This window comes from Engraulis encrasicolus, chromosome 12, assembly GCF_034702125.1.
Source record: "Engraulis encrasicolus isolate BLACKSEA-1 chromosome 12, IST_EnEncr_1.0, whole genome shotgun sequence".
In the NCBI taxonomy this organism is placed as follows: domain Eukaryota; kingdom Metazoa; phylum Chordata; class Actinopteri; order Clupeiformes; family Engraulidae; genus Engraulis; species Engraulis encrasicolus.
Window position 1 is genome coordinate 24,547,011 of NC_085868.1, and position 22,765 is coordinate 24,569,775.

Below are 22,765 nucleotides of genomic sequence, written 5' to 3' on the forward strand. Positions count from 1 at the left end.
AGCTTGAACTATGGCCATTTTACAGAGCCCCCATGACTGACAGCACGTGTGTTCTACAATGTCTTCCTCTCCATGCATGTATTTGTGTACTTTATTTAATTAGTAATTTTGTGTGTGTAACAAATACCAAATTGCTACTGTTATCATTAGACTGAAATGTCTGGGATGTCAAAACAAAGACACCTGCCCACAGGATACTTTTCCACAACAATATTACTTACCAGCCTTCATCTGATACAGTGTCCCTGGTCCCAGGTACGAATGCCTTACTGGTAGGGTGGATAGATAGATAGATAGATAGATAGATAGATAGATAGATAGATAGATAGATAGATAGATAGATAGATAGATAGATAGATAGATAAACAAACAAACACATTGAGCTAGACCTACATATGATTGGAGTTGAAACTCCTAAAGACTGTATTTGCATGCTAGAATTCCACTTAGAATTGCATAAACGTCCTATGTTGGCCTATATACGCAGTAGAAAATAATTCAATTATACACTAGCCCATTGGCTTACTGGAGTCATACAGCAAACAGGTGCTTCTACTGTAACTGAAAGTGTCAGCTGAGCTGGAATTTGTTTTTCATTCAGAAAGAGAAGGCTGCACCACACATGTACATATACTACAATTTAAATAAAACATGCTTACTTGCTGGGAATATTTCTTGTCTGTCACTCTCTTTTATTTTATGTAAAGTACAAGCTTAAATTTGATGTAGCCTACCTCATGTGATGAAGAAGGTGTCTGTTATTTACGACTTCCTGTCACTTCAAGCATACAGGAAGTCGTCAGCGTGTCAGCGAACCAAGGAAATGGAGAGGAACAGGGCCTTACCGATACAGTAACAGGCAACACATTTATGTATATTAAACGTTATGATGTTAATTGACGTTTACATGGTGGACTAAAGTAGATTTTCGGAACCCAATGGAGCCCCATGAGGAAAAGCCTATAATCTATACCATGGAAAACAAGCCGATTGTGACATGTAAGTGCGCCTCCGAGTTGTTGTTAGCGTGTTAGCTAGCTAGTCGGTTAGCTCGTCTGCTGGTCGTACGATGCAGTGCCCACTGCAGACAAGACCGTCTTGCACTCCGGTTAGCTAGCTTGACAGCTACAGTAGCAATTCGGCTAACGTTGCTCAGGTATCCACCGGTCAGAGCTGTGGAGGTGTAAAAGATGATGTGTACCTAAGCACTGATTAATGGACACCACTTTTGTCTCGCCTTGCCCGTGACAATGTGATGGCATGTTCAGCCATGGACAATCATGAACTTTCTTCGTGCTCGCGCTGCTGTTTCATCCGGCTGTGTATGCACATTCTTTTTTTCGGAGTGGACGGCTCGGGTGGCGTCCTAGGTATTTTTGACCCAATCCGGGCCTGTCACGGTGCCAACAACTGGCATTTCAATGAAGTAGTGGGTTCATTTGCGCGGTTGTGTACAACTAATGTCTGAATGGCTGTGCCCCAAGCGTAGTAGTCAATTGTATAAGAAAGACAACCAAAGGATTTTGCAAGACACACGGTTTCCCAGTTTGGACATTGATGTAGTGTCCTCCCCTGGCATTCATGTCACATGAACAATCAGCGGTCAAAAATGCATTCCATTCGGCGGTGAGCAATGTAGCACAAAATACCTGCAGATGACGGGAGCATTAACTAGCTTCGACTTGTTAGCTTTGCCGTAGCCAGGTAGGCTAGTGGACTGTCAAAGTGCTTACCTTTGTCGTGGAGACATGGCTGAACTAGGGACATCTGTCACGGTATGTTGTAGCCATACATCGATCAGTGGGTCATTGAACCAAGTATTGCATTCCATTTTCCATTCGTTATTGGGCACCCCATTCCTTAACATTAGGCACAGTGAAGGAGGTGATACAACCCAGACTCGTTAAAGAAATTTCCTTAAACTAAAATCTGCTTTGAAGTCGACCTCCAATATACTTCATCATTGTATATGAGAAGGTTTCAATCATGGCATTGGCATGGCCTCCTCTACCGGGGCCCGGGACAACTGAGCCCTTTGTCTCCCTCCAGTCAGCTTCCCTGCATGTACCCCCAAACGTGCCTGTTTCAAAATTGTGTCTCCCATCTGATCTGTACCTAATCACCGTGTCCATCTGTTGGCCTCGGTGTGTTCTACCTCAGGTGCTGGGGACCAGACCCTGTTCGCGGCCCTGTACAGCGCACTGGCACAGCAGCTTCCTCGCGAGCCCATGGAATGGAGGAGGTGAGAAAAAGCTTTTTTTTTTAAAGTCACCTGCTGATGGTTTTCTCTAGGATGTTCATGACCACCGCTAAGCTTACACCATGGGATAAATTTGTCACAATAAATATATACAAAATATAAATACAGCATGAAAACACAGAAACAAGGCAGAAAAACAAAAAAAACCCACCACACAGCAAAAGAGAGGATAAGAGACAGTAGCATCTCCCACAGACCAAGCAGTATTGTATGGTGCGCTAGGGGGTGGAATCAATTTGTGGTGCTTAATTTTCAATCTGTGGTGCAGCACAACCGAATAGCCCATGCATGGGAAAGCACTGTGACAGGTCAAGTGCACAGCAAGTAAGGGAGAGCGCTTGGGGGTTGCGCAAACACATTGCTTCCTCCAAGAGGCCCGCCAGGCAGTGCGGAGTCATGTGCTTGCCTGGTTCCTCCCGGGCCTCGAGGCCACCTCAGCTCAGCTGTACTCTTTTAACCCCTAGTCTGTGGCTTCATAGAAAGCAAGGAACGGAAGTCATGGATCCTCCTGATACGTGTTGTTTTCCCCCCACTATAGCAGTTTTCCTGTGTGTGTGTGTGTGTGTGTGTGTGTGTGTGTGTGTGTGTGTGTGTGTGTGTGTGTGTGTGTGTGTGTGTGTGTGTGGCTGTGGCTGTAGCTGTGGCTGTAGCTGTGGCTGTAGGTGTGGCTGTAGGTGTGTGTACAGTGAGTGAATACTTTTGCCACAAAGTTCCCTCAAATGTTTTTGAGCCAATGTAAACTTTTCCACTTGCTGGCAGAAGGGTACTGTGTGGGTGGTTTTGCAAAACTGAGGTGAAGCTGAGAATAGTAAACCTTAAAGACTCATTTTTCAGTGATCTACTTATTTTTTCATATTATTTTTGTGAAGAACGCCTCAAGGTTGTGCTGGGGGCGTGGAGATAACCCACTAATTCATAGTTCTCAGTTGACCCTGTGATGCAACATCTCCCTCAAACAGCATTCTATCATACTATCGCAGCTGCCTGTCCTTCTCAAAAGACGGGTCCTAGGGAGGGAGGGAGCTGTGTGTGAAACTTCAGTACAATGCTGTACCTGGCTGTACCAGCTGATCACTTTGTTGGAAGGAAATGAGTTTTCCGGACGAAGAAGCCTAAAGGCAGCAGTAAATAGTCAGTTGGGCGCCGTTGCCAAGTGTGCTGGAAGAACTGACCCGATTAAATCTCACAGTGGCACACAGGCGGCGGCACAGGAGCTGTCCAAACGAAATAGCCCATTCTCCTGACGAATTATACCCCCCCCCCTAATTGATCAGTGGAAGTAATTCTACCTTCTGTGTACCGGTACTCTGAGGCTTATCTGGTAGGGAAGAGTAGAGTACGGTCACACCGTGTGAGAGCAGAAAATGGAGTGTTCCCACTAGGTATGAAGCAACAAATGTTCTGAAGCATATTTTATATCCAGAATATGGAGGGAAAAAAAGAATGTTAAAAAAGGGACTATGAATTTACAAGACTGCTCACATGGGCACTAGGATTCTAGAATTATCAGGAAATAGAATTCACTCTTCAGTGGGATAGCAGCATGACAATCATGGCCGGTTGAAGAAGACACGTCTGATTTGCTACTGATACAAAGGTCTGGGCCTTCATCTTGCGACATTCATCATGTCGCGCTGTAAATAAAAGCTTCTGCAAGATAAGCAAATGGAGGATGTCCGATGACTTGAATGAATATTGAGATGGAATGATGATGGTGGTGGTGCTTGATGAAAGGCATAGCCCTGGCTAGAGATTGATCTTTAAGAGCTGTATATGGATTTTCTGACTGCAGTTTTTACCCTTCCCCTCAGGTCTTATGGGAGAGCGCCAAAAATGATCCACTTGGAAGCAAACTTTGTCCAGTTCAAAGAAGACCTGCTCCCCAAAGAGGGGAACAAAGCTCTCCTCACCTTCCCCTTTCTTCACATTTACTGGACAGACTGCTGTGTGAGTATACTATTTATTTATTCTCAAGGATGGTCCTCTCTTTTTTGAGAAGATCCTGCAATTGAGTATTTTTTCTGTCATCAGGTATCTGTGTGAGATACCCCTGTTCTATATCATTGTTGGAAGTGGTCATTTGCTGGTATGAATGAGCAGAATTCACACGTTTTTGTTGTATTTGAATGTATCCCATGCTGGAATATGAAATTTGTAACCACAGTGTAAAGCATTAGTAGCATTGCATGCATAGACAGCATTGAGCTGTCAGCAGTGCTCTCCCCCATCCTCCTCCGTGACCCTGAGGTACCCTGACCATGGTGCCGTCCCGCTGCACTGCTCCTTGGGGCGCTGTTTCGGGCTACCCCCTTGCACTAGTGAGGCATAAAATGCAATTTTGTTGTGTGCAGTGAGCACTGTGTGCTGTGGAGTGCTCTGTCACAATGGTGGGCTTCCCAGGTGGGGGCTTTCACTTTCATAAAAAATGGTTGCACCCAGCAACACCCAAATTGACCATCTGTACAAGTCTGAGATTCTTTGGCTTCTGATGCACTGATGACAGGCCCTTGCTTTTACAACAAACGTGCCTGCTGGCATGCTGGAAAAGTGAGGTTGGCTTACTATTTTTATTTTACATCGTTCTTCCATGGGTGAGTCACTGGTGTCACTGTCACAGGGGGTTAAGTGTAGCGGCTAGTGTAGTATCTGGTTTGTCTGTAGGGCATTACAGATTCATTTACGTTTTTTTTGGTTTGATACAGTATCGTTACAGCCCTATTTGTCTGGGAGTCAAACCACTTCTTGTTCTTGTTCTTGTTCTTGTTCTTGTTCTTCTTATTGTAGCCTTCATTAGGATAGGACAGTGACGATATATACAGACAGGATATGAGCGAGAGAGAGACGGGTTTGGGACATGGCCTAAGCCGGATTCGAACATGGGTCTCCATGGCCATGAAAGCCCATTTATCGACGGGTGCCTTAGTGTGCTTGCTAGTGCTACAGCACACCCGTCAAGTGACGCTTCTGGATAGAGAACTAATACGCAGCACGGGGAGGAATGACAAACCATGATGAATGACAACAGTGAGGCCAGCATCTGTCCAATACTCGGCAGTGCACACATGGAGACCTCGGGAGATATGCATTAGAGATGGGACATTATGGCTGATGTTTTCTCAGCTTTTCTCCCCCATTAGTTAAAGGCCAATTACTTACCTCGTTCTGTGTAAATGATGAGGGAAACAACCTCCTCATTTGCACCACTAAGCATCATGATGATGATGCTGACACAAACCTAGTGATGGAAATCAATCACGTTTCCTCTAACTACGGTTGTTGAAATTAATGCAGCGATAAGTGTTTGGGCAGTCAAGTCAGTTTAATACATGAAGACATTTTTCATTCATACGTGACCAGCATGGTACTGTCTGTGCCCCTGAAATGTGTTTCTACCAAGGCCTCCAGCTCAAGATACAAAATCTCAGTGAAGAAAATATGTTTCCTTTTTTGCAAGGGCTTCTCACAGTTTTGTCCCAAAATCACTAAGATCTGCGTCGGGGAGATTGTAACAGGCAGTGGAGGTCTTGCTCGCGTCACATTTTCTGACTGTGGTATGAAGTTATACTTCTTCAGACTCGCCACAACAAATTCAGCTCTATATTTTTGGGCACACCAAAGTGAAGACTATTCTCCCTGTTACTCATTGTTGTTGGTTACAAATTGCTGCTGCCTTGGTGGTTTCTTGTTATCTCCCCCCTGACATTGTGCTAAGTGGGTATTGTTGGCTTGGAGGCATGCTCTGCCTATTTTGATTGCAAGGACCTTTTTAAGTGTCCTCCTGCTCTTTGTTGCATGTACCACGGAGTAACTTATATGCTGTCCCCCAGGGACACTCCCTTGGCACTTTTGTGGCATAATGATTAGGGAATCAGTCCTAGAACTGAAGGTTGCCAGTTCAAATCCAAGATCATCCATGGCTGAAGGGCCCTTGAGCAAAGCACCTGACCCCACATTGCTCCAGAGTCTGTAACCAATGTCCTGTACTGTACTGTTGAAACAGCCTGAGCAAGTTGCTTGGCAAAAAGCATCAGCTGAGTGTAGTCATGTAATGTGAATGTGCTTGAGAGTAAATGGTAAAGCGGGCATTGGTGGGTGCAAGGTCTGCCCATTTCAAGCCCAAAGACCTTGCAAGCATTGTGTTGTGTGCACTGGAGAGCAAATGGTGACCCAGGGGCAGTCTTTGGCTAATGGGTTAGGGAGGTGAGTGATCCAGGAACTCAAAGGTTGCAGGTTTGAATCCCTGGTCTTGAGTACCCCTTGAGCTAGATGTGACTCTCACGTTGCTCCAGGCTAGTCTGAAATGTCTTTCAGATCGAAACCAATACCTTGTACTTACATGATTGTAACTCCTGAAGCTACAGAGTAAATGTTGTATGTGCCCCAGTACAAGGAGGTATTCAGTAGAGGTGCTCCGATCACCATTTTTTGGGTCCGATCACCGATACCGATCACCAAAAATCTTTATCTGCCGATTACCGATCATTGCCGATCACAAAAATGATTTCCTATTTTTTTAATAGCCTATTAATTATCCTTATTGAATACCATTTCTGCCCATAAACCAATCAATCTTAATTTGCACATGTCTATTATTAGGCTATTATTAGGCTATTATTATTATTATTATTATTATTATTATTATTATTATTATTATTATTATTATTATCTTTCAGACTAGTGTTGGTAATACAGTCTACAGTATTAATCAATGTATAAGTTATTGCATAGAATAACTAAACTATTTAAGATTGAATTGAAACTGAAACATTACATCAAATAGTCTTCCACATACAAGAAAAAAACAACCTGTCGCTTTAAATGAGCAGCCTCTTGAGGAGAGCCCCTCCCCTCTCTGTCACCGTCCACAGTTGCAGTGCTCCACTACCGTTCTGAATCTCTCTCTCAAGTTTTAACCACATCTGTCGCTTGGTGTTTCAACGACTATCAAACTAATCGACTGACTGCCAACTTTAAACAACTTTGAAAACAATAATTGACATGTTTGTGCTGACAACGTGAAGTTGTCGCGTGCTGACAAAGGCAACTACACAGGTTATAACGTAACATGGCTCACTGGCGAGTACTCAATCGCAAATTACATTGTCACTCAGGTAAACGGCGCATGGATCGGAAAATCAGATAATTGTTGATGCAGATATGGTTATGAATGGTGGAAATGAAGGGGGGAATGGCGAAAAGTTATAGACAAGCAAAGATGCCTTCTTTTGGTGCAGTTGCAGCTGTGCAGAGCCAGCGCCTACATGCAGCGCCAGGTGTAAAGGCAAATGGTTGCGTGAGGAATTTAATATCTCTCGATCGGTTTTTTGATCGGCATGTTTTTCCGATCACCGATCAGGCTATTTTTGGCCATTATCGGCCGGTCATGATCGGCAGCCGAGCAATCGGAGCACCTCTAGTATTCAGGGCCTCATTGAAAGAGCACAACCATTATATGAATATACTGTATAATGGCTATACGTATGATGCTTGCATGATAGTGTCTGCTAATTGTAGACTTTGTTTATTTAATTCAAGGTGTTGGTGAAAGAGGACAACCAGCAATGTGAAGTTTAATGTGTAATGTAATGTTAATATAATGTAATGTTTCTCAACGAGGGCGCTACAGCCCCCCAGGGGGCGTTGGGGAGCCCTAGGGGGGGCGTTGAGAACGTCACAGCTGAGTGGGGTGGGGCTTCGTTCCCATTGGGGTACATTAAACTATTTCATTTTTCAATAGTAAGGGGGGCTTTGGCAGGCTTTTGATGATGTCAAGGGGGCATTAGGAGGCTTATGATGATGTCAAGGGGGCGTTAATTCAAAAAAGGTCGAGAAGCACTGATATAATGTAACCTACTGCACTGTACAGGACACAGAGGTGTACAAGGTGTCTGTGAAGGAGGACAACCAGCAATGTTAAGTTTAATGTGTAATGTAATCGAATGTTAATGTTAATATAAATATAATGTAACCTGCTGCACTGTACAGGACACAGAGGTGTACAAGGCGTCTGTGAAGGAGGACAACCAGCAATGTTAAGTTTAATGTGTAATGTAATCGAATGTTAATGTTAATATAAATATAATGTAACCTGCTGCACTGTACAGGACACAGAGGTGTACAAGGCGTCTGTGAAGGATGACAACCAGCAATGTTAAGTTTAATGTGTAATGTAATCGAATGTTAATGTTCATATAAATATAATGTAACCTACTGTACTGCACAGGACACAGAGGTGTACAAGGCGTCTGTGAAGGAGGACATGCTGCGCTTGCAGACGCCGCCGATACCGGATGGATTGGATGGGGACAACCCTAGTTTAATGTATATGTAATGTTAATATAATCTAACCTACTGTACTGTTACTGTTTCAGGACACAGAGGTGTACAAGGCGTCGATGAAGGAGGACAATCAGCAATGTTAAGTTTAATGTGTAATTTGATGTTAAATGTAATCTAGTATTGTACTGTACAGGTCATGGACGTGCTCAAGGTGTTGGTGAAAGAGGACAACCGGCAGCAATGTTAAGTTTTAATGTATAATGTAATGTTGATATAATGTAACCTACTGTACTGTTACTGTACACAGGACACGGAGGTGTACAAGGCATCGGTGAAGGAGGACATGCTGCGCTGGCAGACGACACTGAAGCACCACGGCTCTCAGGACTGGCTGATCGTGGTGGTGGAGAGCGAGGCCAAGAAGAAGAACAAGACCAACCTGCTGCCGCGCACCTCCATCATGGACAAGATACGCAACGACTTCTGCAACAAGCAGAGCGACCGGTGAGTGAAGTGGCACTCAGGTCCTGTTTACACAGAAAACACTAGGCATGGGGTAGATCCATCATGGACAAGATATGCAGCGACTTTTGCAACAAGCAGAGTGACCGGTGAGTGGCACTCTGGTCCTGTATACAGGGCTGGACTGGGGGAAAAGTAGGGCCGGGCTGGGGGAAAAGTAGGGCCGGGCTGGGGGAAAAGTAGGGCCGGGCTGGGGGAAAAGTAGGGCCGGGCTGGGGGAAAAGTAGGGCCGGGCTGGGGGAATAAGAAGTAAGGGCCGGGCTGGGGGAAAGGTAGGGCCGGGCTGGGGGAAAAGTAGGGCCGGGCTGGGGGAAAAGTAGGGCCGGGCTGGGGGAAAAGTAGGGCCGGGCTGGGGGAAAAGTAGGGCCGGGCTGGGGGAAAAGTAGGGCCGGGCTGGGGGAAAAGTAGGGCCCGGCTGGGGGAAAAGTAGTGCCCGGCTGGGGGAAAAGTAGTGCCCGGCTGGGGGAAAAGTAGTGCCCGGCTGGGGGAAAAGTAGTGCCCGGCTGGGGGAAAAGTAGGGCCCGGGCACTGCTGACTTAAAGGGGCTCATCATAATTAGCGGCGCAGAACTGACTCACATTTTTTTGTTGATATTTCTTAAATAGGGGCCCACAAGGGTGTGGGGCCCTCTGGGAAATGCCCGCTATGGCAGATAGCCAGTCCAGCCCTGCCTGTTTACACAGAAACACTAGGCAGTGGGGTGGATTCCAATATGCGGACTCCCGTCCTCCTCGGTCTGTGCTTGTGGCCTCGCGTTTCGCTGACGCCCCGCCTCCGTGGAGAAAACGATAACGTTTCCCTGCTGTCAGCCTAGCCACATCAACTTGAGGGATTGTTCTTTATTCACCACCCTGTTTGCAAATGAGAAAATTACATTGGAATTGAGCTTTTGCAAAGATTTTTGAATACAATTCTATTGTTAGTGACGTCATCACGAGGCCACAAGGAGGCAAGTGAGCAAGGGAGGACGAGAGTCTGCATATTGAAATCCACCCATGGTGTATGGCAAACTGGTGAGGTAACATTTCAGTGTCATGACATCAAGGATGAAATGACAACATTGACCTTTTAGTCACCTGTTTGCATGAAATGAAAATGCTGCAGTGTGCGCCAGGTTCTGCTGTGGTGCAGCTGCCAGCTGGATGATGTGTAGATTTCCTTCTTAACCTTGATGAGGTACACTATGTTGGGTCAGGTGCAAGACTGCAAGTGGAGGTGCATGCAGAGTTTTTTTTTGTTTTGTTTTACTGATGACCTGATTTACGCCAGGGACACATAGCAGGCGAAACGAGCGAGGCGAAGAGAAGTGAAATTCAGTGTTCCATTCTGACAGCTCAACCGTCATCAGGTCGTCGCGGCGAATCAAATGGAACAGTTATGTTGTTGATGTGATTGGGCCGCCGCAGGCGAATTCACTCCTCATTTGCATAATATTAAACTTGGTTTAATAATTTCGCTTCCCTTCGCTTCGCTTGCTTTCGCCTCTCTCATAGGAATGAATGGCGAAGTTCGCTTTGCATGGCCAAATTCGCGTCTGTGTATCCCTACCGTAAATACTTGTAAATAATTGTCTTCATAAAAAAATGGATATCGATATGTCTATATACGTTTTATTTCTTTGTGTTTTTTTTTAGTATGCTACATCACATAAAATTTTCGCCCTCTTATTTCGTAAAACCTGAATTGTGTGGTCAGTTCTAGCTTCTTGAATTGGATGGAACATAAAAAAACTAATCACACCTAGCTGGAATTTTAACTGCCTGCAACATGGCAGGTGGTGTGGAACGTGCTGACAACAGCTCTGACAGCGGCAGCTGAGGTTTAGTGCCTCCCGTGTTGCACCTGTCCCTCCTCTACTGATTTCACCATCAGAGCACTTGGCATTTTTTGAATACCACCCTTTCCTCTCTGTCGCCTATAAAAAGAAATATGCATGGTTGCGTAAATATAAAATTACAAGCCAGTCATTTTTCATCCTATAGTCTCTGCTACACTACTCTAGCTTGCACATCGACATTCTTCTTTTTTTTTTTTAAACATATTTTTTGAGGCCTTCCGCCCTTTATCACAGGACAGTGGAGAATCAACAGGAAATGATTGGGAGAGAGACGGGGGAGGGCCGGGAAATGACCCCGGTCGGACTCGAACCGGGTCCCCGTGGGCATGCAAGCCCAAATGTGGGGGGCTTAGCGCGCTGCGCCACAGCAGCCCCGCACATCGACATTCTGTTCTTTGATCATTTATGCATGATGCATTAATGTTATAGGATGTTGTGGTATGATACTGTATGTTATGCCATGTCACTCACTGGAATAAAACTGTGGTGTGCTGTGCTAGAGTTGGCACTGGAAATAGCTTAAGCCATTCTGAAACATTCTGAGTACCCACGCTGTGAAAAAACAGGCTTCACTAAGGCTCAGGATGAAACCTGGAATTGATGACATGGAGTCAACCAGGTTTCCTGCGGAGTCTAGATCCCCTGAGAGTCGAGATACACCATGATCCCTTCCTCTCACTCACGGTGAAACACCATCCTCCAAAATGTGCCAACCTTCTGTCAGTTAATACATTTTGTATGAATATTGTACTATACTTAAAAGTTAATAAAAATCTGCACCCTGTACATTCCACAAAGAAAGCTTTGACGTACATTTCAGACAGCCAACCATATTTTGGTCAATCTTTCTTTTTTTTCGTAAATTGTGCTTAACTACAGATATTATCCATCACTTCCACTCTGTCCCTTCCTCTCTCCCTCGCTCCCTCTCTCCTTCTGTCTGTCCACCTCTCCCTCTCTCCTTCTGTCTGTCCACCTCTTCCTCTCTCCCTCTGTCTGTCTCTCTCTCTACATCTCCATCTGCTCGCCCTTCCCTCTCTCCTTCCTTCCTCCCCCTTCTCCCTCCCTCCCTCCCTCCCTCCCTTTCTGCTTCAGGTGTGTGTCCTTGGCCGACCCGCTGAAGGAGTCGTCTCGCTCCCAGGAGTCGTGGAGCTCCTTCCTGACCAAGCTGCGCACGCTGCTCCTCATGTCCTTCACTAAGAACCTGGGCCGCTTCGAGGACGACATGCGAACCATGAGGGAGAAGCGCACGGAGCCTGGATGGAGCTTCTGTGACTACTTCATGGTGCAGGTGGGTACCAGCTAGCCTGGCTCTCACGCAGACCCTTCATGCTTCATGCATCTTCGTTAAACTTTGTGAGCTCGCACGAGGGTCTGGAAATCTCAGACGAGCCCAAACGGTATCGGATATTTCACAGCCTGTCCAATCAGAATAGCGGGGCGGGATCGCGGGGCAGTGTATATACAAGTCAGTGGTTGAAGTAGTACGTGATTTTAAAAAAAGCCACGTGAATTCTCCAATCAGGTTCGAGCTGTTTTGAACACACTCCTTTCCAGAGCGAAGCGATTGACAATGTTCCAGATCGCGTGACAACCAGGTTAGGTACCAGCACCCAGGATGGTCAGATGGTCATTTGTTTTTTGCTGGGGAATAGCCTGGAAAATCCCATCATAATCGTGCCAATATGAAAGACAGGCATGGATTCTATCCCTCAGTGAGGGTACCAGATCTTTGGCTCCAATCAGAGAGTGGAGAGGCTTGGAACTGTGTCCGGATGTAGCTTTTGTGACTATATGATTGTCGAGTTGGGTCCCAGGAGGCAAAGTTGTGTGTGTGTGTGTGTGTGTGTCTGTGTGTGTGTTTGGTTGTCAGTCAGCCCCTTTGGCCTCTGGGGGATGACGACGTGGGCAGAAATCCTCATGATGACGAGGGTCGAGAGAGGGTGGTGGGCCCTCGTGCAGTGGGTATGACTTACTAAGGGTTATTTGTCATCCACCATGACGGGCAGCATTTCTTCTGGTCAGTTAATGATGAGGAATGATTAACTGCACTTCCTTGGTGTGTCAGCTCCCATCATGGTGAGGGAGGGTGTATGGTGGGGGTATGACGTGTGGGAGTATGGAGAAGGGTTACTGGGAAACTGACAGGGGGAGGACAAAGCGGTCAGTTGTCACAGGCCCAGGGAAGGGGTGCCGACCCGGGTCCCCTTTACATTGTTTATTTTGAGAGGAGGGATTGTTTGGGGGCAGTTTCAGATGTCTTGGTCCTGCTGCCCCGCAAAAAACTGTCAGCGACCACTAGTCTGCTCCTCCGCCATGATGAGTCAGCATTTTCTTCTGGTGGGCCAATGATGGGAATGGGATGGGCAGAAGCAAGGTACCTGTAATGTTGAACTGAGCTCAACTGTACTGATAAGATGAGGCTCGTGAGCAAACCCACAAGGTCAGTGGACTCCAGAGAGGCCCCCCCTTGATGTAGCGACAGGACAAGAGGTTTCTATAGCCATAGGAGCGTGAGTGTCGTTACCATATGTGGGTCAGCGAAAGAAGAAAGGAGCGAAAGTGAGGAAGATGATGTGGAAAGAGGGCAATGAGGAGAGGGAGAGAGAGGTTTATTGACGTGTCTGTGTTTGTCTAGGCCAGGGGGAAGAAGGTGAATGTGATTGAAAGAGATGAGGCGTTGTGCTTCTAGGTCATGGTTTGGGGCAACTTGTGAGCATTCTCAGACACTCTGCAGTTGGCAGTACAGTACTACTGTATGTAGGTTAGGGGAAGAATGAGTTTTTTTTCTTGGTCAGTTATTTTATAGAAATATTTTATGAAGCAAGTTCAGTCAATAGAGGATGCAAGTTGCCAGTTTTCCTTAAGCTACCTTCTTTACAAGATCAATAAATACTGTCACGATTCCATCTTTTGATGCCATTAGTTCATGGGGCGAAAAGCCATTATAGACCTGAGATTTTTGATTCAGGATTCGGGTGAAATTAAGTCCTCAGCTTAAGCATGTGCTCATCATTACTGTTAAGGCAGCTTTTTTTTTTTTTTTTTAAAAGAAAAAAAAACCTGTAAAAAACTAATTAATTTTCATCTAAAACATTTGAACTTGCCATCCTTTTTTCTTTCGCCCAACCAAAATGATTTGCTGTGGGAGCGCAAGGGATTCCATGTTGAAGTGAAGTCAAGGCCTCACATGCAGCATTTGGATAACAATCTCACTGTTAGCAGCACAAACAAAGCTGACCGCGGCAGAACAGATGAAGGTCAAGAGGTCGCAGCATGACTCGGGTCATACTGCTAGCATTGGGCCTCTGAACACTGTAAATAAAGCACTGTTAGCAATGTGCCTCTAAATACTGAGTAAAGCTTTCAGCTTATATACAGGTATACTGCGAAAATGGTTAGCATTGCGCCTCTAAAGACTGCCGATACAGTAGTGTAATCACTATGCTAATGCACAGTTTTTTTCAGCTTTTTACGACTTTGTTTTTTTGCTGAGATGACAGGATATTGGTTGGTAGAGAGAGAGATGGTGGAGGTTCAGGAAATGAACTCGGGCCTGACTCGTACCTGGATCTCCGGCGTAACGGTATGGGGCCTAAGCCTTTTGAGCCGCGAGCTAGGCCAGTTTTCAAGCCTGCCTTTTGAGGAATAATGCATGGTGTGACGGAGATTCGCCTTGGATGTCAGAAATAAACGTTGAACTACAAATGAGTCAAATATGAATACTAAACTTGTGTTTCAAAGAGTAGTGTTGAAATTATTGTTATTCCAAAATGCCTGGCTGAGCAAAGAAATGTACTTAGGTTGAACAATATTGGTGAATATTGTGGTATTGGATATTGGTGGTACTAATGTGCGTGTGTGGTTGTTTGTTTTTTTGTTTGTTTGTGTGTGTGTGTGTGTGTGTGTGTGTGTGTGTGTGTGTGTGTGTGTGTGTGTGTGTGTGTGTGTGTGTGTGTGTGTGTGCGCGTGTGTGTGCGCGCGCGCGTGTGTGTGTGTGTGTGTGTTTGATTATGTCTTTCAGGAGGAACTGGCCTTCGTGTTTGAAATGCTTCAGCAGTATGAAGATGCGTTGGTGCAGTACGATGAACTGGATGCTCTCTTCACCCAGTATGTGCTCAACTTCGGCGCTGGAGGTATGTTGTTGTTTGGCTCTTCCAGGAAAGTCCCATTGAGTCCTCATTTACACCGTACCTGAGTGTAGCGTAGTGTATCCTGGATGAGAAAGTTAGTAATGTGTAGTTAAGTATTTAAGTTGCAACGTGCTGCTTCCAAATTAGCGCACTGAAGTTGTTCTTAATCTCACTCGCCTCACTTGCCCCACACACTGTAAGCTGAGACCAGTACTGCCATACAAAGGCAAAGTGCAGTAACTATGTCAACATTGAAACTGAGAAAAAGGCCTTCAAAGCCTTGGTAGTAGGTTGGATATTGTAGTTACTGCAAATCTGACATGGCAATATCTCTAAAAACGGGACACATTTGGACCATGAGGCTTTGTCACAAGATAAAGGAGGTGTTATGAAGACCATTTTCAGTCTAAACTCAATTTTGACAAAATATGTAGTTACTGCACTTTGCCTTTGTAGGGCAGAGTAGGCGTATGAACACACCCAGTGGCAGTAGAGTCAACAAAACATATCTGGAGTGAAACGTACACCTCAGTCATTAAATCATCATGATGTGGACCCGTGTGTGCGCTAATAATGTCTTGGCTTCTCATAGTGTGGGTGAGTGTGTGTGTGTTTGTTTGTGTTGGTACACATGTAAAGGTCATAACCTGACAAAGATTTAGTAAATGCAATAACACATGCATACTTATTCATAACAGGTTATGCATTTGTAGTACCGTAAATGTCTTCACTTCAGTATATCATGATATTTTCAGATATTTTCAGGCTCTGAATTAGCCTCAATTAATTTTTCATCTGAAATATGTCGTCTGCCGTCATGTAAAAAGTAAGCTTTTCCTCTTTTTTTTCTTTTGCTCTTTCTTTCGCTATTTCTTTCTTTATTTCACTCTTTCTTTTGCTCTTTCTCTCTTTCTCTCTCCCCCTCTCCCTCCCTCTCGTTCCCCCCTCTCTCTGTCTCTCTCCCTCTCTCCCTCCCTCTCGTTCCCCCCTCTCTCTGTCTCTCTCTCTCTACCCCCTTTCTCCCGCTTCTTCCCTTCCTCCTTCTCTATCCTGCTCTCCCCTTTGTTCTCTATGTCTCGTTTTCTGTCCTTCTCTCCCTTCATCAGTTTTTGTATATATACTATTCTTTTTTTATTTTATCTTTATTTTTTATTATTGCTTCAGCAAGGAATGCTCAATTTCGTTGTGCTCGTCACAATGACAAATAAAAGATATTTNAGCAATATGACACGAGTGGGAGTGAGGATGTTCTGGGACACCCTCACGGGTGTGATTCGCCGCAGGCACGAAGCCACAGGCTGAGTGCCGTAGGTAATTACACCCGTGAGGGTGTCCCAGAACAACCTCACGACCACAAGTGTTATATTGCTTTTATACAATAGTTCCTTTGCCAACACAATTAGTTCATTGAAAGAAATGTTCAATTATTTTAATTACTTTAGGCCTATTTGATTGTTTATTTGCTTGTTCCTCCGCTCCGGAAAAATAGTTCCAGTTATTGTCCTTGGTTGCTGCGCAACGCGCACCACGTTGGTTACGGTTACTTTGTATCGTTGGTCGCGGAGTGATTATTAGATGTGAAGAGTCATTCATAGAGTGTTGGAGGATACCCTCACTCCTAGTGACGTGTAGAACGCATCTTGTCCAATCACAATTTGTGAAATAATTCGACCGGATCTAACTATTGTATAATGTATCGTATTGTATTGTATGTATTGTATATATCCCTCTCTCTCCCCCTGCCCTCCAGATGGGGCCAACTGGCTGGGCTCCTTCTGCCAGCCGGTGCGCAGCTGGAACGGGCTGGTGCTGCGGCGTCCCATCGACATGGAGAAGCGGGAGCTGATCCAGCGCGGCGAGGCCAGCCTGCTGGACCTGCGCAGCTACCTCTTCTCCCGCCAGTGCACGCTGCTCATCTTCCTCCTCAGGCCCTGGGAGGTCACGCAGAGGGCCCTGGAGCTGCTGCACAACTGCGTCCAGGAGCTACGCCTACTGGAGGTACAGTATGCTGTGGAGGATGGAGAGGGGGAGAGGGAAAGAGAGAAAGGGGTGATGGAGGGGGTGGAGAGAGCGGTCAAGCTCAAGATAATTGGATATAGAGAGAGATGAAGAGGGAGAGAGGAGGAGGAGGAGGAGGAAGAGGAGGAGGAGGAAGGAAGGAAGAAGGAGAAAGAAGGAGGTCATACTGTATATGGCACGTTCCGGTGCCCGTTCCCCCACCTAACCTCGCACCAGCCGGCATTTTCATGCTGCAGGCCTGGGCGTTTGGTGCGCGATGTGAACCAAAATATACTTGCCTTTTCTTTGCGAACCGTGATGACAACATGGCCGGTAAATCCGGCTAATACTCAGTCACGTGGGCAAAAGTTCAGAGCCTGGTATGGATGCTGTGGTTTGCAGGGAAGCACTTTATTGCCGAATGTAACTGGTGCGGGTAACTGGTGCGGTGGAGATGCTGCACGACTGCTTACGGGAGTTACACCTGCTGGAGGTCCGCGAGTGGAAGAGCAGTAGAAGGATGGTTTTCTGCTGTTTTCTCTGTGTATGTTCTTTTGTCTCTCTGTCTCTCTCTCTTTGTCTCTTTGTCCACATGGTTTCTCTGTGTATTTGTCCTTGTTGTGTCTCCACTTATGCCTTGAGGTGTGTGGAAAGACAGGAGGAGGGATGGAGGAGAAAGAGTTGATTTAGGAAGACATTTTCTGTCTTTTGTTGTCTATCTTGGGTTCTTTTTTTGCACCTGTCTCTGTCAATTTGTTCTCACCATATTGAGCACTCCGTTCTCAGTTTCGAGTGTCTGTGGCTATTTCTCACTTTCACTACCCTCGTTTCATCTACTTTAGATGAGTTTAGTTTTTTTTTTCCAGTCAGTCTCAGTCTCCACAGGCTGTCAAGCTGGAGGATGAAAGTCTTTCTGTCACATCCTCTTCTGCAGGTCTTTAAATTACTTTTCTGTTTTTTATTTTTTTTTGTGCAAAGTATTTTTGAGGGCTTCATATTTTGAGATTTTTCAACCAGTCAGCAAACGGGGTGCAGTCTGTACAGCTGTACTTCTGTGCAAAGTGTGGTTATATAGTTCTGAATTTGGGCATAATGTCTGACTGTACTTGTACATAAGAACCAACCAAACTACGTAGTAGCTGAGGTCATGGCACTGGCTTGCCTCCGGCTCTAGCTTGTCAGCCTAGGACATTCAAAGATATGAACATTCCAATTGGTTTCTCCGAGACGCGTCATAGCTCATTATCAAAACATTAGCTGACTTGGCTGAAATTCGCTCTGGTCGTCCAGGTGGCTTTGCTCCCAGCGAATTAGCTTTGGTTGCTTAAGTCGCCGATCCTCCATAGAGAAGTAATGACTTCCATCATGTTGGTTGCTTTTGGTCACTTTTGGTGTAAATGCTTAGTTATGGCACTTAAGTCATCCTAAAGCTGGGCTTACGCTGTGCGACTTTTGCCCCAATTTTGCCACGATTTGGCACTCGCGCGACTTTTTCGGAGTCGGGCCGATTTCTTGCTCAATCGCAGGTCTATCGTGAGTCTCGCACCGTGCAGTGTAATTGGGGTAACGACAAGCAATTTCGCCTCACGATTGTGCAATCGCAGGGTCGCAAGAAAATCAAAACTGTTTGAAATCCTGGTCGTGGCTCGTGCGTAAATCGAACAGTTAGCAGTGCTACGACCCGATTTGACACTTCACATGCACAAATTAATAGGGCCGTGCGATTTGCTGTTGAGCGTGACCTCATCTCCACCTCAGGTGCGCATGTTCCCTCCTCTGCAGACCGGGGAAACATGCCTGTCTGTCCCCATACTGTTCCTAAGCTGTCACTAATAGCAGTTTTACATTCAATACTTTACACTACTCAAAACTGGAGAAGGGATATTGACTTGCACTTGTTGTCACTATTAGCCGTTTTACATTCAATACCTTAGACTACTCAAAACTGGAGAAGGGAAGGGATATTGACTTGCACTTGTTGTTGTCGTGGCTGCTGTCCAGGTGTCTGTGCTGCAGGGGGCGCTAGACTGCTGGGTGTTCCTGAGCTGCCTGGAGGTGCTGCATCGCATCGAGGGATGCTGCGACCGCACACAGCTGGAGGCCAACTGCTCACACACCGTGGGCCTCTGGACCTACGCCACGGAGAAGGTGCGTATAATAAGCCTGTCCACCTACACGAGGACAGTTCCAGTCAGTGCGTGTGTGTGCGTGTGTGCGTGCGTGCGTGCGTGCGTCTGTCTGTCTGTCTGTCTGTCTGTCTGTCTGTCTGTCTGTCTGTCTGTCTGTCTGTCTGTCTGTCTGTCTGTCTGTCTGTCTGCCTGTCTGCCTGTCTGTCTGTCTGTCTGTCTGTCTGTCTGTCTGTCTGTCTGTCTGTCTGTGCTTGCCTTGTAGGTATTGGCGGTAATTAACCCATTGATGCCTGATGTTGCGCAACATTAGCCCTGGCGCCTGGAGCTGCATTACGCAACATTCAGGCTCATGAGATTTGAGGCAACTTTATGAAAAATCTGTTTGTTTGAGGTGAATGAACACATTCTAATGAAAGATGAGGGTCTTAGCGTTTAAATGCAACTTGGTGCACATTTTTAATGAGCTTCAGAAGCTGAGATAAGTAGGTTTTTATGGGCCGAGGACAGCTTAAAAAGGGCTCAGGCATTCAGCACCCCTTTTTTGCAGATGCCTTAGGCATCAATGGGTTAAGACCCCTGTTATAAAGACCCAAAATCGCTTGCCTCAGGGTTTTTTTTTGTTTTTTTTGCAAAGCCATATTGAATTTTCAGGGATCCCTTGGCCCAAATACACTGTATACACAGTATACAGATTGTTTTTCAGTTTTTCTCAATGGATGGTAAGCGTTTGCGTCTTTGAATGAAGTTTCTTTGCAAGTCTGTATCAGCAAGTAGAATGATGACTGCAACAAAAACCCACACCACAACAATATTGGATTTGTAATGGCCCCAAGGCCTGGCCACACATGCATAGAGTTGGCATGTTGTCAGCCACTGCCCACCACGTCGGGGAAGTCATTACTATGTTGTGCGGGCATTGCCAACTCCCCTGCTGATGTCAGCTACCTGGTGTAAGTGTTGTCATTCAGGACCAAGAGAGGTTCCTAACTGTTTAGGAATCGAGCCTTGTATAATTCACCCGACTGGTTGCCTTGGACTCTACAGGCTGTAAAGCTGTCTCTGAGTGTCTAGACTCAGACATGAGGGCAGACAAGGTGGGTGGTGGAGGTGGGTCCAGGCTCAGTCCTTGCGTGCGTTTCTCTAGACGGCGTCATTGCTATCTAAATTGACACTTTACTTTGGTGCAATGCAATTTCATATAGTCAACCCTCTAACTTGCTAAGTGGTTAGCAACTACGCTTTCTAGAAACAGAAGGCCAGGTCGGTGACGGGTTCATCCTTATTCATAATCCGCCTGGCTGGTTGGCATAGACTACAGCAGAGTTGTCAAGCTCATTTCACCTGGATGACCTTTACACCCTGGTCCCACAGTGAATAAATATCTGAAGGGCCCTAGGAGGCCATTCATCAGATCCAGACAGCTCGGCTCAGCTCAGCTCATCTCAGCCACCTGGAGTCCTGAAAGTCAGCTCGACCTTGTCTGGTTTTGTTAGCTCTGGCAGTCGCCGGGCTTCTCGTTTGTACAGGTTCAAGCAGATATTTCTCTCTAGCGCACCATGTAAAATGATGTGGCCAGAGGAAGGCTGTCTGGTCGAAATTTTGTCACCAGGGCTTATAAATGAACTTTTTTCATCACTTTCCAATAAGTCAAAGTGGCTTGTAAAGTTGATCTTTTCCACCAGCCAAACTGAAAATTCACTTTTAGCCCTTGTTGTCACACATTGAATCTTTTTCACAACAACTACTACTACTACGCCAGCACCTCCTTTTCTAGTGTTAATTTCTCACCCTCATTCTTAGGCTTGGAAAAAGCATCCAAGATTCCACTGATGTGAGGAAGAGTATTGTTGATTGCTGCCTTTTTTCCTCTTGTATTTGAGCCCCCCCCTCCCCTTTCTGTCCTCCTGTGACAAACAACTGCTAATCTCTCTCTTGGAGCAGAAAAACAAGCATAGTCGCTGCCAATCTCAAACTTTACTAGTTCACCCAAATTCCATTTTACGCAAATACAGCTATTTTTAGTGGTGCGTCTCCCAAAGGAATTTCAAGGGTTTCTCTGTGGGGACAGCCAAGTGTCTGTGTAGTATAGCTGGTATGCACTTTATGCTGTGCCCAACTTTTTATGATGTGTTTCTCTGAGCTCCACTTAGTTTTTTTCTTTCTAATTATAGTCAAACTTGAAATTGCAGTTTGTGGTGTATGGCTTCAGTGTAGTCATCGAAAAAGGCATTGAGATGCCTCTGTGGCTTTTTTGCTAGAACGTCGAGGACGTCTGCACATTGTGAGGCCTGATGAAAAGACCTGTGGTTAAAATATTGCCTGTTTCTTTTTGTGTTGTTCAATAAACATAAGAGTTTATGCAATGTGCAGACCCATTACTGTGTATTACTGTTATACGAATGAAGACCAAAGTCCTACTTCTGTTCAAATCAGATGTTTTCAGTATACATTGAGTATACAGGCATTTGTATAGACCTTCTCCATCTTCTTGTTTCGTAGTCGAGTACCATTAATATTATGTTTCATAATGTGCAGACAATTGGCAGTATATAAAAAATGGACACTAAATTTCTGTTCTATTCTATTCAACCATTTTGAATTTGGTATGCAGTCAATAATGTAGAATTTCCCCATGGTCTAGTTTCTGTCGTAGTCTGGCACGATTAATATAAATATAAAATATTATTTGGTAACACTTTCTTTGAAGGAGTCTACATGAGGGTGTCATGTAACCATGTCAGAACAATGACAATACCCGTCAAGGACGTTTTAATGTCACATTATTGGTGTGTAACCTGGTTTTTGGAATGTCATGACACCCTGACAATGTCAACTTGACATTCCAAAAACCGAACGACACATTATGACAGCATTCATGAACATCAGTAATGTGGCATTAATGTTCCTGACATGTGTCATGGCATGTCATACTTGGTACGGTTACATTTATAAAGTATGTTCTCAAAATATTTGCATGGCAAGAATTCAAACGAATATACCTGACAAAGATCCAGGGTGAATGCAACGTTGCTGTTTTAATTTAATAAACTTTATTTTTTTGGAGCTTATTCAGCAGTGTGCAGTCGTACGTTCTTCAAATGGCAAGAATTCACACATGCGTAGATGATAGGACTTCTGAACAGTCATTTCTGATAATAAAATGCAAAATTAAATAAAATGGTGGATAGGTCGTTTTACAACGAAACTCTTCAATTGTTAACTATTCTTTTTTGATATGCACACCTTCTCATTATTCCATCTGTATTTCTCTGGCAGCTGAAGAGCCTGGGTGACCTCTGTGGTCTGGTGTCCAAGAACGGGCCCAACTCTGAGGACTTGAACCGGACCGTGGACCTCCTGGCTGGTCTTGGTGCTGAGAGACCAGAGACTGGTAAGCAATGCCCAGACAGTGGGGGTTCCCCCTCCAAAGTCTGTTTTTATTTTCAAGCCATATACAGGTATACCATATGAAAGTTCAACACAACACTCCCCCCCCCCCCTTTTCACACACCAAACAGCAAGATGCAGTGACTTTTGAACATCCGAAATAAATACCAGTCCCTTCACTTAGTAGTGCAAATTTGCTGCAGTGTTATGTAAGGGTACT

The 22,765-nt window shown here is 45.3% G+C and overlaps 1 protein-coding gene across 2 annotated transcripts in view; it reads left to right on the top strand.

The window, feature by feature from the left end:
• The first annotated feature begins 761 nt into the window (after positions 1 to 761).
• Positions 762 to 22,765, top strand: part of trappc10 (trafficking protein particle complex subunit 10) — a 46,801-nt gene continuing 24,797 nt past the window's right edge. Inside the window, exons 1-9 of one of the 2 annotated variants that reach the window (XM_063211827.1) lie at positions 762 to 999; positions 2,161 to 2,242; positions 4,072 to 4,207; positions 8,847 to 9,043; positions 11,994 to 12,189; positions 14,923 to 15,034; positions 16,782 to 17,029; positions 19,031 to 19,177; positions 22,435 to 22,549. In XM_063211827.1, the coding sequence (XP_063067897.1) occupies positions 939 to 999; positions 2,161 to 2,242; positions 4,072 to 4,207; positions 8,847 to 9,043; positions 11,994 to 12,189; positions 14,923 to 15,034; positions 16,782 to 17,029; positions 19,031 to 19,177; positions 22,435 to 22,549 (1,294 nt within the window). In that variant the 5' untranslated portion in view covers positions 762 to 938. The remainder of the gene's footprint in view (positions 1,000 to 2,160; positions 2,243 to 4,071; positions 4,208 to 8,846; positions 9,044 to 11,993; positions 12,190 to 14,922; positions 15,035 to 16,781; positions 17,030 to 19,030; positions 19,178 to 22,434; positions 22,550 to 22,765) is intronic. The other variant, XM_063211828.1, reaches the window with a different exon arrangement.